The 17,238-nt window shown below is 39.8% G+C and overlaps 1 protein-coding gene across 2 annotated transcripts; it reads left to right on the top strand.

Annotated features, from left to right (window-relative positions):
- The first annotated feature begins 15 nt into the window (after nucleotides 1-15).
- Nucleotides 16-12,649, top strand: WDR53 (WD repeat domain 53). 2 transcript variants are annotated; one of them, XM_060639631.2, is made up of 3 exons: nucleotides 16-139; nucleotides 5,927-6,422; nucleotides 12,026-12,649. In XM_060639631.2, exons 2-3 carry the CDS (start codon nucleotides 5,943-5,945, stop codon nucleotides 12,620-12,622), a joined length of 1,077 nt encoding a protein of 358 aa, XP_060495614.1. In that variant the 5' UTR covers nucleotides 16-139; nucleotides 5,927-5,942; the 3' UTR covers nucleotides 12,623-12,649. The 2 variants fall into 2 exon arrangements, with proteins under 2 accessions (XP_060495614.1, XP_060495615.1); XM_060639632.3 differs by lacking the exon at nucleotides 16-139 and adding an exon at nucleotides 782-1,022.
- The last annotated feature ends 4,589 nt before the right edge of the window (nucleotides 12,650-17,238 follow it).

Raw genomic sequence — 17,238 nt, 5'->3', positions numbered from 1 at the left:
ACGCCCAGCTCGCTCGCGGTTCCTCTCGGCCCCGGATGTGACTGTTTGGCTGAGGCGCCCCGCGCCCAGCGCTAGATGGGATTGGGCGCCCACAGGTGAGGTCATCACGAGGCGCCGAGGAGGAAAGCGGGAAGCGCAGGTATGAGGCTGGCATCTGTGGCTTTGTGGCTGTTCTTCGGTGTCTTTTCCTTTTTTTGGTCTAGTGGTCTCGCGTCTGCTTTCCTGGGCCCCTTTCCCTGTGAGGTTTTCCTGTGTCAGGTCCCTGTTTCAGACTCCACTCTAACGCATGAAATTTCCAGTTCCTTGCTAGCCAAGTCCTAGCTCCGCCACCTTCTACTTAAGTTGGATCTTCTTTCTTTACCTTCGGCGTCTGAGGTCGTCTTCTCCTGGTCAAGCCCTGTTGTTCTTTGTTGGTACTGGCACTTATCAGAACCTGAGTCCTAGCGTGTATTTGGAAAATAAGGTCATCATATTTGAATCCCCGCACCACCTCCCCCCACCCCCGCCCAAATGTTTCGATAGCCTGAAAGTGCCGAGTAATTGCTGATTAAGTCCTCCCTTCTTTGGACAAAATGTAGCCTTTCCCAGTTTTTCCTGCTAACCCGATTAGTAGGCGGATCCAGGCAGCGTGTTTTTATATAATTAGACATTCCAATAGGGAGAATGATGTGGAGGCTGTAATTATAGATGGCTTCTTGGAAGAGAAAGAATTTAAGCATTATTTGGTTATATTGCATTTTCCTAGGTGGCCAAAAGTTTTCTGACAGCCTTTAAAGAATGCTTAGTGAGAGAAAATAATAACCATCATGTGAACAAGGCATTGTGCCAGGTCTTTGATTCGAGTTTTATATAATTATCAAAACAACTCTGGGGTAATTATTATAGGACTCACAGATTCCCTTAGTAGTCAACTCCACTGTCTTGCCTTTATGTGGTAAGAAATCTTTTCAGTAGTTCCCTCTGTATAATACATTTCTAATTCTCCATTAAAAACGAACAGCAACTACCTTCTCTACTCTCTGGTAAATAGTGTTTATTATTTGCTAGTCCCTTCTTCCCAGATGTTTTTTTCCTCCCAGTTTAATATCCCAGATTCTTTACTAACTAGTGCTAATGCCACAGCCTTTCAATCATTTTGGTTGCTATCCAGCTTCTCCACATCAGGACCAACTTTGGAAAACCCAAACGTGAAAAAAAAATTGACCTATACTTATTATACTGATAGTGACTACCTCATATTGTTTGAATGGTAGTGTAATCTCAGACTAGGGAGTTTTATTCATTATTCATTTTTCAACTTTCATCTATGGGACATACAAGATGTCCCCTCCCAAGGAGGTCAGAGTTTTGTTTGGGAAGGCACTTTAATTTTTTTTTTTTTTTTTATTCTTCAAAGATAAGTAGAGTTTGGTCCATCTGAGAAGGGGACAAAGAACCAGGCAGAATCAACAGCTTTGAAGGCACAGACACTTGAAAAGGACGTGTGGGCACATGGAAATATAACTGGAGCAGTATTTAGATATTCAGTTATTAAAGACTTTGACATTTATTCTGTCTGTCACAGTGTAGGTGAGGTGGAGCCTTTGAAGGATCTATGAGATAATTCTGGTGCTAATATAGCCCAGTCAGTGAGCTGACTTTGTGGCAAGTACCCCTGCAAGTGCCCCAGGCAGAATTTCAAAGTAGGAAAAGATTTTATGACTGGGTCCTTTTCTTTCTACAAATCATCCTCCTGACCTTGCCCCTCCCCCATATTTAGTACCCTCCTGCCTTCTGACTGTTCAGAACTTCCGTCTTCGCCTTCCACCCTTTCTAAAAATGTTCTCAAGATACCCCACCTTTCCTTGCCCACTCCATGATTTCATTAGGTGTTAAAGGAAACTATTATCTAATTAGAGTAATGCACAATAGGCTATGATAAATTGCTTTAGACGTTACCTATGAGAAGAGAAGCTTGTTGACCTGATACCTGAACAAGGAGGTAATGGCTCCTACCTATTTCTTGTAGGCTTTGCTGTCCCAGTAAGGAAAAACAAGAAACAGTGGCTTGACAGCTCATTTCTGAAAGATTGTTTTGATTTAACTCAGATTTAATTACATTTTTTTGCCACTGCCTTATACCACAGCAATCTGTTGTTTAATACTTTTTTTTTTAAGTTTATTTATTTATTTATTTTGAGAGAGAGAGAGAGAGAGTGCACAAGTTGGGGAGGAGCAAAGAGAGAAGGAGAGAGAATCCCAAGCAGGCCCCGCCCCGAGAGCACAGAGCCCAATGCAGGGCTCAAATTCACAAACCATGATAGCATAACCTGAGCTGAAATCAAAAGTCAGGTGCTCAACCATCTGCATCACCCAGGCACCCCTGTTGTTTAATACTTTTTGATAGTGGCCTTTGGGTATGTTTCAAATAAGAACAAATAATTTTAATTTTGTAGACTAAACAAGTGATCCCAGGGGTTCTGGTTGACTCCCGTGATCAATACCCTGCATAAGCTGAAATGCTTCAATGTATAGTACATTTCTGGGACTTTCCCAACAGTTTTTCTTGCTTTAATTTTATTTTTTTAATGTTTGTTTATTTTTGAGAGAAAGAGAGCACAGAAGCGGGGGAAGGGCAGAGAGAGGAGAGGGACAGAGGATCTGTGCTGATAACAGAGAGCCCAATGTGGGGCTTGAACTCATGACTCTGAGATCATGACCTGACCCAAACTTGGATGCTTAGCTGACTGAGCCACCCAGGAGCCCTTCAACTATTTTTCTTAACATTCTCCATAATGGGTCTTTATTTTTATATTTCTGACTAGCTTGGTGATCAGTAAATATTATTCATGTGATGTAGAGATTAGAAGTTTAATTTGTATTTTACACTGGTGCGTAGAGGTTAAGGTAGGGCTGACCTTGGTTTTGTGAGATTAATAGACACTTACTGGTTCCATTATGGAAAAATTTACAGGAGCTGTGTTGTCTGTAATAGTTCCTTTAAGCTCAAAATCCATTTATTGCCTAATTTCTCACACTTTGGGGTGAGCTTAACCACGTGTGTCTTTAATGAGTTAGTCTTTTCCAGAAAAAAATTATATTAAGCAGAAAACCTGCTAAAACTTCACCAGTCGGCATTTACTTAGGTCACCTGTGGGTAGATATGTGCTGGGAAAACAGAAGTACTAGAAACCTTGCCTCTTTCTTGCCTTAGAGAAAACTTAAAATCCCAGTAGGAATTCAAAAACATACATGCACACAAAATCCTAAAGCTGTAGAGGGCAGACTTCCCTGGACTTTAAAGTGGATTCACTGTAGAAAAATTAAAACTAACATAGGAAATAATCGATCAATTCTCTAAAGAAAAAAGTTAAAATTATTTGTAACTCTACTGGTCTTTTCAATGGTTAATACAAACTTCATATTTTAAGGTAGCATTTTATCTATGTTAACGTGATAAGTCAGTCACCACAGATGACAGTCCCTAAGCCTAAATAACGTTAATAACATTTATTTCAAATTGTGCTAAGAGTACTTTTTTCTTCGTTTATCTGGAACATGTGGCAAAAGCCTTTTTTATGGTAGAAAATTATTTAACTACTATTTCATTACTTGTCAGCAAAAATCAAACTACCCGAGTTCCCTGTCTTTACCTCTTTCTGAGTCATTTCCTCTCCAAACCTCTCCTTTAAAACTTATTTACTTCAGTCTTTAGTTTCGTCTGTATACTAATTCAGTGCTTCTGCTGAAATAAATGTTTTTTTAAATAAATCTTTTTGTCTTTCCTATTTTGTCATCTTTATGAGAATTGCTATATCTGTTTATGTGACCATGTTTCTGTTACTTCCCCCCCCCTCCCCTGTTACTTTGATTACTAAAAGATTAGTGATTTTTTTGCAGCCTAGTTAGTGATTTTGTGTATGTGCGAGTGTCTAAAAATGGGAGGAAATAAGCTTTGTGTCAGGAATAGAAACTTCGGGCAGATTGCCAGATTATTTTAAATCATTTTTCAGAACAATATTAGGAAATTTATCTCTGTGCTATTGGACTAAATTCAGGTTTCATATCTGAAAATATGAAAGCAGCAATGGCAATTTCTCACTAGATAAATTCTCCCGGTAGGTTTGTTTGCTTTCTTTTCTCTAACCATTTAGAGTTATATAAATTGCCCTGATTTCCTTTTTTTGCTTTATCCAACAGGCAGTTAAGGCAGGGTGGTATTATATGACAGTTTCATTATATAAATCTGGGATGCCTAGTGTATCAAGAATCTCAATTTCGCACATAAGTACTGCTGTTAAGTGTTAAGTGGGTGATAAAGTAATTAAAAATACATGAGTACAGGGCATCTGGCTGGCTCAGTCAATAGAACATGTGACTCTTGATCTCAGGGTTGTGAGTTTGAGCCCCATGTTGGGTGACCTAAGCCCACTTCGGCTTAGGTCATGATCTCACAGTTCTTGAGTTCAAGCCCCGTTTCCAGGTCTGTACTGATAGCTCAGAGCCTGGAACCTGCTTTGGATTCTGTGTCTCCCTCTCTGTCCCTCCCCTGTTCACACTCTGTCTCTCAAAAAATGAATAAATGTTAAAAAAAAATTTTTTTAAACTATTGTCAAATGGCTAGGCCCCAACCCCAGCATTTCTGATTCTCTAGGGTAGTATTGGGCAATTTATATTTCTAAGTTCCTAGTTTATGCTGATGCTGCTGGTCTGGAGGCCATACTTTGAGGACCATTGATGTAGATACATGATACCACTTTGACCAGCCTAATAAAAATAGGAGAAGTGAGGGGTGCCTGGCTGGTTCAGTCAGTGGCGCATGTGACTCTTGATCTTGGGTTTATGAGTTAGAGCCCCATGTTGGGTGTAGAGATTGCATTAAAATATTTTTTTTTTAAATAGGAAAAGTGATCATGGTAGTATTTGTTGAGCCCTCATTATGTACCAGACACTGTTATATGTGCTTTACACATATTATTTTGCTATGATCCTGTGAAATGGTGCTATTATTTTTATTACCCCCATTTTATAGAGAAGGAAAATGAATCACAGAGAGGTTCAGTAACTTGACCAAAGTCACCCAGCTAATAATAGGTAGTAGAGCTATTCAAACTCAGAGAATCTAGCTCCAGAGCTCATTCTCTAAAACATTATTCATATAAAAGATATAACTTGATAATTGAACAGCTCTCTTTTATTTTTTATTTTTTTAAGTTTATTTTTAATTATTTTTAACGTTTATTTTGAGAGAGAGAGAGAAAGAGTGGGGGAGGGGGAGAGAGAGAGAGGGAGACACAAAATCTGAAGCAGGCTTAAGGCTCTGAGCTGTCGGTACAGAGCCTGATGCGGGCCTTGAACCCACAAACTGAGATCATGACTTGAGCTGAAGTCGGACACTCAACCGAGCCACCCAGTTGCCCCTAAATGTTTGTTTGTTTGTTTGTTTGTTTGTTTTGAGGGGGGAGGGGCAGAGATGGGGGAGGGGAGAGAGAGAATCCCAAGCAGGCTCCACACTTTCAGCACAGAGCCGGATGTGGGGCTCAAACTCACAAACCATGAGATCATGACCTAAACTGAAATCAAGAATCGGATGCTTAACCGACCGAGCCATCCAGGTGCCCCAAGCATCTCTCTTTTAAAAATAATTTTTACTAATTTAAATATATGATGTTTATTCTAATGTGAACCTCATATCAGATGCTAGAGGACAAGGTTTGCCTGGGTCCCTGATAGCATAGAAAGTCCATTTAGGCATGTGCCAGCCAGGTGTACCACAATCCTGTGTTCAACTAAACTTTTGTAGACTTGATCTTCAAATGTCCTTTTTTTAAATTAAGGTTTTTTAGATGTCTTTTTAAATATTTAAGTGAAATACTGCATATTGTATTTGTCTCCTCCCATCAAGTTCTTAAATAAGAGATTATAGTTTTTTTCCCCCTCTCCACAGTGTCTTCTGGGCCATAATGGCAGTCAAGTGGACTGGTGGACATTCTTCACCTATTCTCTGCCTGAATGCAAGTCAAGAAGGCCTAGTCGCTTCTGGAGCAGAGGGTGGTGATCTTATGGTTTGGGGTGAAGATGGGACTCCATTAGGACATAAACGCTTCCAAGGGGCTGATGATGTTACCAGTGTCTTATTCTCTCCCTCCTGCCCCACTAAGCTCTATGCTTCACATGGAGAAACCATTAGCTTACTGGATGTCCGGTCACTCAAAGGTTCTTTGGACCATTTTCATGTGAATGAAGAAGAGATCAATTGTCTCTCATTGAATGAAACTGAAAACCTGCTGGCTTCTGCCGATGACTCCGGAGCAATCAAAATCCTAGATTTGGAAAATAAGAAAGTTAGCAGATCACTGAAGAGACATTCCAATATCTGTTCTTCGGTAGCTTTTCGGCCTCAAAGACCTCAGAGCCTGGTGTCATGTGGACTGGATATGCAGGTAATGAATATTTTGCAGAGAGTACTTGGGTAATTTTTAATGGGTTTGGTAACGATCAAATTACTGACCAGGCTAAATATATCTTTGCATTTTCTGTTCTCTAACGTGTCTTATCTGTGTATGAAGCATGAGCTTTATTTCTGCATGTTTAATGCTAACTTGACAAAGCCAAGTAGATTTTATTCATAAAGTAATCATTTATCCTTTAGCCTTCCTTTCTCTGTGCTTAAGACAGTCATAAAACCTGAGAATTGAAATATTTGATTCTAAACATCTTTTTAAACAGGAGCATGCTGAAGGAAGACTATCGCCCACTCTCTACAAATTCTATTATTTTTTCTAAAAGAAAAGAGAGAGAGAATCTCTTGTTGTTCTTACTTTAAAATTCTGTGGTGTATTAATTGAATTATTGTATATTGGTGACCAAGATCAGAGCATTGCCTTGAGTAAGTTTTAAAAGGAACATCACATCACAAATTAGACCAAATTCAGAGGAAGTCTGTCAGAAGAGTGGATATAGCAAGAAACCCCGTTATGTGGGTAAAATGGAAGTGTTTGTTTATTTTTTTTACTTATCTATTTATTAGAAAGAGCATGAACTGGGGCAGGGGGGAGAGAATCCTGAGCAGGCTCCACACTGTCAGCACGGAGCCCAGTGCAGGGCTCTAACCCATGAACTGTGAGATCATGACCTGAGCTGAAACCAAGAGTCAGATACTTAACTGACTCAGCCATCCATGCGCCCTGGAAATGGAACTGTTTAATTCTTAGTTTTCATGAGGGGGAAAAGTGGAATGTGCTAGTGGTAATAGAAGTCATGGGGAAGCAGACTTTGGTTTGGTTTAATAAAAGAAAGCTTTCAGATAGCTTGAACTTTCCCATAGCAGATGTACTTCCTCTTAATTTTTTTTTTTTTTTTAACATTTATTCATTTTTGAGAGACAGAGAGAGACAGAGCATGAGTAGGGAAGGGGCATAGAGAGAAGGAGACACAGAATCTGAAGAGGCTCCAGGCTCTGAGCTGTCAGCACAGAGCCCAACGGGGGGCTCGAACTCACAAACTGTGAGATCATGACCTGAGCTGAAGTCGGATGCTCAACCAACTGAGCCACCCAGATGCCCCAGATGTACTTCCTCTTAAAAGTAAATCTTGTAGGGGTGCCTGGGTGGCTCAGTCAGGTAAGTGTCCAATTCAACTCTTGATCTCAGCTCAGGTCTTGATATCAGGGTTGTGAGTTTAAGCCCCACGTTGGCCTCCATGCTGGGCATGAAGCCTAGTTAAAAATAAATGTATCACTGGAGTGAGAATAATCATGGTTTCTCTTTGGTAAGCACTTACTACTTGCCAGTGCTTTACATATTAGTTTTCATTCAACTCATACCCTGATAATTACTGTTACTTTTTTAGAAATGAGACTGAGGTTCAAATTAGGTATCCATATAGCTGCCTGAATTGAGATTCGGACTTGAGTCTCTCTGGCTCCAAAGGCTGTATTTTTTTTCTGTGACACCAGAGGTATCACAAACAGGAGATCTCAAGCAGGAGATCATCAGCAATGTGTTAGAAAAGGTTCTTGGTTTGCAAACAGGCAACTTCTAGAAAAAGAATCATTGTTTATTAATGACGTGTGTCCTGCACAGTTATAAGTGTTTATTCTTTTTTTTAATGTTTATTTATTTATTTTGCGAAAGAAAGTATGTGGAGGAGGGTCAGAGAGGGAGGGAGAAAGAGAATCCCAAGCAGGCTCCACGGTGTCTGCACAGAGCCCTATCCACAGCTCGACCCCACGAACCATTAGATTGTGACGTAAGCTGAGATCAAGAGGTGGATACTTAATCAACTGAGCCACCCATGTGCCCCAGTCTATATTCTTTACTGTGTACAGTATCTTTCAAGACTTTGTGATTCCATTAATATCATCAAAGGCTTTATCTTTCTACCTATTTGGCCAGCAGTCTTTACCAATCCCTTCTCTACCCACTACACCCCCTCATAAGTTAGAAATAAACGAGGCTGGGTTTTGTTTTTTCCCCAATGACTGCCATTACCCTCCCCCAAGCTACTGGTAGTTAGTAGGCAGGATCAGTCGATGGCCAGCAGCACTGGGACAGTCCCTAAACAATAAAGAATTGTCTTACCAAAAATGTTTATAGTTCCTCTGTTGGGAATCATTCTGCATTTGAGGGGCACAGTGACCCTACAAACTATAAACTCTTTATCCACACCTAGGTCTTGACCAAGCCCTTACAAACCTACATTTTCTACCCTCATGGTGATAATCTGCCTATTTTTGTTATACAGAAAGACCTACACACACACACGTGCGCGCGTGCGCACCCCCCCCCCCCCCCCCCCACACAAAAGACCTACACATCCAGGTGGATATCTGTGTTGAGTAGGCAGATTGTACAGTGTCTCTTGACTAGTCATTCTTTCAACCTTAGGCTGTACCAGTTTCCAATCTCTGGTTCATTAATATACTAGGCATGGCAGTAAACAATTAGGTGTGCAAAAATGACCTATATACTTCTCAGATTAGATAAGAAATGGGCATCTAGAATTTATTTTGCCGTCAGTTCTGGGAGAGAAGTTCTAGTGGCAGGCAACTGCTAGAGAGCAATATAGAACAACCTAAATATTTTGTGAAAAGGAGGCTTAGGTAATTGCTTATTTGATTTGACTGCCAAGACCTAAATATTCACCGTAGATTAATTTCTGCATTGGGTTGTGATTTAACAGTGGTAAGCACACAGAACTTTTAAGAAATTACTTTCCTTGGAGTGCCTGAGTGGCTCAGTCAGTTAAGCATTTGACTTCCACTCAAGGTGTGTATCTAACAGTTTACTTCTTAAAACCTGGTTATCTGATGTTATTCTAAACTTTAAGAATAGCTAATCTGAAGGAGTCCAAGACTGTAGGCATAAAAGTGGAATGGAGTTGTTATAAGGTTAATTTTGAGAGCTCTTTCTCTCTGAACAAACACATTTTACCTCAAGGCAGGAATTGAATTATTGCCACACACAGGAGATATATTCAATGTACCTATCTTTGTTATTACAGAAATCATAAAAATTATACCCTTTGATTTACATCAGTTTAAATAATTAGGCAAAGCACACTTAGAGTGGCAGGGAACTTAACAAATTGATTTATTAAGACATTTGAGACTGCTTAATTTTTTTTTCTTTCTTTTTTTTTTTTTTTATTTTTTTTTTAGAGAGAGTGCAAATGCGGGAGAGTGGCAGAGGGGGAAAGAGAGAATCTTAAGCAGGCTCCACGCAAACAGCACGGATCCCAAGACCCTGGGATCATGACTAAGCCAAAATCAAGTGTCGGAAACTCAACCGACTGAGCCACCCAGGAGCTCCTAGACTGCTTAATTTTTTAATAAATAACTACAAAATATTTATAATATATGTGTAAAGTATAAGAAGAACATTAAATACATGTGTAGCCACCACTCAGATACAGTTTTCTCTTGTAAAGACCTTTGGAAATTTGAGACCATCATATATTTCTGTGGCATACACATTGATTTTTTGCCCCTCATTTCCACATCTGAAAATAAATGGTTCAAAAGGTTTATTGTTTTTTCTGGAGTTTGAAGGATCACTAGTACAAATACTTAAGGATCAGGATGGCAGGAAGGCTTTTTTTTTCCCTTAAAAATTAATCTTTTCTGTGGAAAGAAATGTTTTTGTAGGGGGAGGAATTTGTGAGCAGGGTCACTTTGATGTGATTGCATTCACTTCTGAACATTTGCCAGTTGTCCACTTTCTCCCCCCACTGACATTTTGTAGGACCATAACCCCCAGACTCTTGTGTTCTTTTCTTTTAGTATCTCTTGCTTTCCTGCTTTGAGTGACACCACTTGAACCAGGTGGTTGAGAAATTGTAAAACACCTTGGAATCTTTGGCAGTTAGGAAGAGTAAAGTAGTATAGAGAATGTCCAGAAAGGAACAGTCTGGAAATCTTCAATACTTGAAAATTATTCTTGGATTGGTAGAATCTGGGATGGCTGTTAACACATTTAGATTTCAGTAAATACAAAAATGTTTAAGCTGCTGAAAATACTTTGAGTATAGTTAATGTCTTAAGAGGGCAGAAAATATAATCTAGGCATCATGCACGGTAGTGCAAGAAAGACTTGGGGATACCTGCCAAGACAGTTAAGTTAGCAGATTCGGGAATGTGCCATTTGCCTTGTGTTCAGATTTTTTTTTTTTAGGGATTTGTTTCCATATCATGTCCATATCACATCTTTGTTATATTTTCTGGTATTTCTTTATTTTACTTTAATTTATTTTAATTTGTTAATATTTTAGCTTCAGCCAAATAGCAACTGCTGGCCACTTAGTAAAATGTTATAAATCCAATCTAAAAGAGTTTTCAGTGCTTTTCTTGATAGAAGCAGAATGTGTTATTAGAGGTCACTTCTTTCAGAGGCTGAGTTGAGGGCAGTTACCTTCAATAGAAAACCAAATCCTTAATATTCATCAGCAGTAGTGATCTTGTCAGTTCAGATCTGTGCTTTTGACTGAACCATGCTTATTCTAGTGTCTATTTTAAATTGTGAGTAATAATTAAGGGATAATACTAGATGGTAAAATAAAGCTGTCTATTCTCTGAAAGTATGAAGAATATTTTCCTTTTCAAATTGGTTGCTGTGGGAAGAAAATGAATCACTAGATTATAGAGTAAAATCAATTCACAAAGTTTTTTGTTTTAAACAGGTTTTAATTAGCATTTCATTTAAATCAATTTAGTAGGTCCAAAATCATGGTAGGGAACAACAAAAAAACCCACATATGCCAAGATGTCAAATTAATCAACAGATGGATATGGAATTTTTGCTCTTTCCAGGTATTAAGCAAAGATTAATTAAATCTCAGGATGCCTGGCTGGTTTAGTTGGTAGAGCACATGATTCTTGATCTCAGAGTTGTGAGTCCAATCCCCATGTTGGGCGTGGAGCCTACTTAAAATTTACGAAAAAATGTTTAAGGTGAATTAAATCTCAAGAAACTGACAAGCTAATAGTATATGTTAATTAATAGCATAGAAACTAAATACAGGCAAGAGAGAAGTGGGCTGGAATATTTAGGAAAGCCTTCCGAGAGGGACAGGAACTTGAGGTAAGCCTCTAAAATGGGTACTTTGGGTTGTATGAAAGGAAAGAGAAAGCATCCCAGATACAAATCATTTCAGTGATGATCCAGATTTCATTTATTTAGTTGACAGGCTTTCTGACTTGCAGCCAGCATAGACTAAAATTAATAAGTTTTATAATGTTCTATTTTACTTGTAGAGATGAGGGTACAGTGACTTAAAGAAATGCAACTGCTCAAGAATGTGGATTACAGTTTGATGGGTTTGTTAATCCCAAGTTATTCAGGATCTTGTTTTCTACATTGGCGTCTGAGTTTTTCCACTGGCACATTGTGGTGCCAGCTGAATTTTTAAAAATTTAATATTGCTAGAAATGTATCATACTAATTATTATCAGACTACTTTGATGACTTTATTACAAGTGGAATAAGCATGATAGTTGAGCAAAATGGCTAGGCCTCTGTTTGACTACATAACTTCCTCTTATTTAAAGGTGATGCTGTGGAACCTTCAGAAAGCACGGCCACTCTGGATTACAAATTTGCAGGAAGATGAAACAGAAGAGATGGAAAGCCCACAATCACCTGGTCAGCTTTTAAACCCTGCTTTAGCCCACTCTGTGTCTGTAGCATCATGTGGCAATATTTTTAGCTGTGGTGCAGAAGATGGTAAGGTTCGAATCTTTAGGGTGGTGGGAGTTAAGTGTGAACAAGAACTGGGATTTAAGGGCCACACTTTGGGAGTATCCCAGGTCTGCTTTCTGCCAGAATCCTATATGCTGCTTACTGGAGGGAATGATGGGAAGATAATGTTGTGGGATGTAAGCAGTGAAGTTGAAAAAAAACAGAAGAGCCCTACAAAACATACCCACAGGAAGAAAACTAAAAAAGCAGCTTATACAAAGCAGGGTAGAAATACTCATGCTCTAGTAACAGATGAAGAAGAACATGGCAAAATTTTACCAAAACTAAGTGTTGAACATGGAGAAAAGGTGAACTGGCTGTTGAGTACAAAAATAAAGGGATACCAAAATATATTAGTAGCTGATCAAACTAGTTGTGTATCTGTATATCCCTTAAAAGCATTTTAAATCCAATAAAAAATTTGAAAAACTGCAGCAGAACTTTTTATAGGTTGAAAAAAATCCTGTTTCTTCATTTTTGTCATTCTTAATGTTTGTCATATTTTTTAATATAATTTATTGTTAAATTGGCTTACATACAACACCCGGTGCTCATCCCAACAAGTGCCTGCCTCAACGCCCATTGTCATATTTTGAATAATACCCTTCTAGTGTATAAATTATAAGACATTGAGCAAAAGATAATTGGGTAATACTTTATGTAGTAAGTGACATTAAAATTTGGAGGAGGAGAAGTAATCGGACTCAGAGTTATTAAATAACAAAGAACTAGGAAAATTGCAGACATGATTACTTACCTGGAAAGGATCTTGGTTGTCTTGTCAAGCCTCCTGCCTCAGGGACGCCCACATATGATCTAATCCAAGTGTAGTGTAACCAAATGACATTGGTTAATTCCAATCCTAGGATGTCTTGAGGAACCTTACCAAGTTGGAAGAAGAAACCTGTTCTTACTTGTTCTCTATAAAGCCCAGAAGACTTTGCTGACAGTCACTCTCTGTTGTTTCTAAGAAAAGGGCTTCAGGGTCAGATCAGTTTAGGATATTATGCAGTAATCCGGGCTGTGGTGCTGATACAACCAAGATAAGCCAAAGTTACGAATAAGCAGAAATTCTGACTAAGCAGAAGATAAAAGTAGAGACGAGAGAGAAGTAGAGAATAGAAACCAAGATAGTATGTCAAGAGTAAGTTCCTTTTCATCATGGCCGGATCACTGTCTTCTCTGCATGTTTTGTTTTGTTTTGTTTTTTTAATTTTTTTTTTTTCCTGAGAGAGCACAAGTGGGGAAGGGGCAGACAGAGGAGGATGGAATCTAAAGTAGGCTTCAGGCTCTGAGCTGAGTGTGGAGCCTGCCTGAGATTCTCTCTCTGCCCCTCTCCCCCACTTGCTCTCTCTCCCTGTCTCTATGTCTTAAAAAAATAAAATTAAAAAAAAAATTTTTAAAAAAGGAGCGCTTGGGTAGCTCAGTCGATTGTTGAGTGTCCGACTCTTGATTTCGGCTCAGGTCATGATCTGGAGGTTTGTGAGATAGAGCCCCACCTCAGGCTCTGTGCTAACAGGACGGAGCCTGCTTGGGATTTTCTCCCTCTGTCTCTCTCTCACTTCACCCCCAGATCACATGCATACATGCGCACGCACTCTCTCAAATAAGCTTTAAAAGAAAGTTTAGGGCGCTTGGGTGGCTCAGTCAGTTAAGCATTTGTACCAACTGACTGACTGACTGACATCTGCCTGACTTCAGCTCAGGTCCTGATCTTGCAGTCAGGGAGTTCAAGCCCCGCATCAGCTCTGTGTTGACAGCTCAGAGCCTGGTGCCTGCTTTGGGTTCTGTGTCTCTCTCTCTCTCTGCCCCTCCCCTGCTCATGCTTTGTCTCTCAAAAAAATAAGTTAACATTAAAAGATTTTTTTTAAGTTTATTTTTTTTTTAATGTTTTATTTATTTTTGAGAAAGAGAGAGACAGAGCACAAGTGGGAGAGGAGCAGAGAGAGGGAGACACAGAATCCGAAGCAGGCTCCAGGCTCTGAGCTGTCAGCACAGAGCCCGACGCGGGGCCCAAACTCGGACTGTCAGATCATGACCTAGCTGAAGTCGGATGCCCAACCAACTGAGCCACTCAGGTGCCCCAATTTTTTTTAAAGTTTAAATTTAAAAAAGGAATCAAGGCAGCTGCATTTTCTTGAGTTCTCACGGTCACTTGTTTCTGCTTCTCTCTACATGATGGTTTTTACTTGCAAAAAGTATAGCCTTTCAGGGCTATATCAACGATTCATTTCAATTCCAGAAACCAAGTGAGCAGTGTCCTAAGCTCCTGAAGAGAATATGATTGATCCAACTTAGTTAAGCACCTGCCTTTGATCCAGTCAGCTCTGGCTAGGGGGCTACTGTCATTACTAAATGACATAGTAATTTAGTATCCACATATCCAAAAGGCCCCCTCCCATAGTTGGGGAGGTAGTTCTCAGAGAAGGGGAGTACAGACTAAACTAATAGTCCAAAGATCTACAACTAACTATTGATATTTGTATGAAAATTATGTATAAAACAAACCCTTCTTAGGTCAGCTATTTTGTTACAATTTGACCCTTTCAATTGGCAAGCAAGAGATCTACCCAGGTTACTTTAGTTAATGAAAGTTTGAGGAAACATAATGGTAAAGTAAGCAAAGGAAGGCACCTCCGTCTGGGCTTACAGAGAATCAGGATACCATTTTGAATATGGCTTAGCTCTAGTTGCCAGTCAGCTATTCAGATGACAAACGAACTTCAGTAGTCACCCCTTAGAAGTGGGCTTTCCAGGGGCACCTGGATGGCTCAGTCAATTAAGCATCCAACTTTTCATGTCAGTTCAAGTCATGATCTCACAGTTGTGAGGTCGAGCCCTGTGTCAGTCTCCACACTGGGTGTATAACCTGCTTGGGATTCTCTCTCCCTCTGCACCCTGCCCCAAAAGTAGGCTTTCCAAAGTCCCCCATCTGTAGTAGGCTGAAAATGTCCCCTGAAGGTAACGGGTTCTAATCCCTGGAACTTACAAATGTTACTTTGGTAAAAGGATCTTTGCAGATGTAATTATGTTGCAAGTAGTAAAGGATTATGTTAAACATAATCATAGTAATTGTGTACCTGCTTTTTTTTTTTTTTTTAAGTTTATTTTGAGAGAGCAAGTGGAAGCAGCTAAGGGGCAGAGAGAATCCCAAACAAGCTCTGTGCTGTCAGCAGGGAGCCCTACACAGGGCTCGATCTCCTAAACCATGAGATCATAACCTGAGCCGAAATCAAGAGTGCTATGCTTAACTGACTGAGCCACCCAGGACCCCTTATTAGACTGTAAGATGCTTGAAGGCAAGAATTCTGCCCTGTTAGTTTCAGAACTTACAGTCTGGTCTATCCTGGATCCCTTCAACTTATACAAACAGTACTCATTAAATCTTAAATGAATCAAAGGAGGTCCAGAAAGTATAAATATTAAGTATATAGAAAACAAAAAAGGTCAACCGAACGGGAGCTGGTGGCAGGGTTGCCTGGCAACCAGACTGAACCCTTTGCTTGTGTTTCACGTTATTTTTAAGACCAGCTGTCAGGGCTACACATGGTTCTCCCGACCAGTACTCAATTTACAGACACCCAGACATGCTCATTTCATATTTGATGTTCCTTCTCCATATTACAATCATTTTGTGGTCCAGGATAGACCATGCTGAGGCTGATGGCAGTGGCACCCAGTTGCTTCTCCCCGCCAAGAGCAAAAATACCTTTAGGATTAATCAATCACCCTTTGGCAGTATCATGTATAATCCTGGTGCCTTAACCTATGAACAGATCTCCCTTGACCTCAGTTTTTCTATTTATAAGCAGATAATTAGTGGAAACAGATTAATATACTGCACGAGTGCTGTGTGTGTGTGTGTGTGTGTGTGTGTGTGTGTGTGTGTGTGTGTTTGGTTTTCTGAACTATTTGATTTAAAAAATTTTTTTAATGTTTATTTACTTTTAGATAGAGTGTGAATGGGGGAGAAGCAGAGAGAGAGAGAGGGAGACACAGAATATGAAACAGGCTCCAGACTCTGAGCTATCAGCACAGAACCTGACGCAGGGCTTGAACTTGGGACTGGGGAAATCATGACCTAGGCCAAAGTCAGATGCCACCCAGGCTCCCTCTGAACTATTTGAAAGTGAGATAACCATAACACTTATCTCAAAATACATCAGCACACGTCTCCTAAAAAAGACACTTTCCAATAAAACCATAATCCTAATATATCTAAGAAATTTAGTAACAATTTCATTCTTGCTCTTGGCCAGTCAATTTTGACTAATACCATTCTTACTGTGCCAAAGTCTGGTGGTAGGAGAGGGTGGCAGCCAGAAGTGCAAAAGATGGGCCCCTCAGCCCTGGGAACAAGAGGATCCTTGTGGTACAGTCTGGTGTCTGAGCAGAAAGGCATCTCCTTTGTATACAACCATCTTCCTGTGGTGTGCCTCTAGTGAAGAAGATTGCCCCTTCCACTGGGCTAAAGTTCATTTTAGAGACTAGACTGTCAGACCAGAGGATACTGGGAGAGTGAAGATAGGAGTCTGTTGGAGTGAACAAAGTACTCTGCTATGGCCACCACCATTAGGACCATATGCCAGCCAGAGGAGTGGGATTTAATCTAGGCCCAAGAGAGAATGTGGAAGAAATTCAGAACACCTCCCCAACACCAGGAGAGCCTGTCATACCCTGGTACTCTTGGTGAAGGAAAAGTCTGGGCTGATATTTAATAGAACCTCCTTAAGGTCCTCCTCTATAGCCATAAAATACATTTGGGGGAAGTGATTCTCCACTTGGGCATAATTTTTCTGTAATCATTCTAGGCAATGATTGAAGAAGCATCCAGAGCATGGAGTGGTCAAGTAAAAACAATGACTTATAAATATTGACGCAACAGGTCACAGGTAGGCCTGAAAATTGAGTGGATCTTTGAAAGTTTATTTAGTTAATTGGTTTAATCTTAGGATTTCTACAAAGTATACCATCAAATATGTAATTATGAAATACAATGAAAGAGTTTGTAAGAATTGTTATG

This window comes from Panthera onca, chromosome C2 (assembly GCF_046562875.1).
Source record: "Panthera onca isolate mPanOnc1 chromosome C2, mPanOnc1 haplotype 2, whole genome shotgun sequence".
Taxonomy (NCBI): domain Eukaryota; kingdom Metazoa; phylum Chordata; class Mammalia; order Carnivora; family Felidae; genus Panthera; species Panthera onca.
This window is presented reverse-complemented; position numbering and strand designations above follow the sequence as displayed.

Bases quoted from the DNA above. Each gene is read 5' to 3' on its own strand.
- WDR53 (XM_060639631.2), top strand. From the start codon at position 5,943: ATGGCAGTCAAGTGGACTGGTGGACATTCTTCACCTATTCTCTGCCTG. The intron at 6,423-12,025 runs GTAATGAATATT...TCTTATTTAAAG, and splicing joins CATGTGGACTGGATATGCAG to GTGATGCTGTGGAACCTTCA.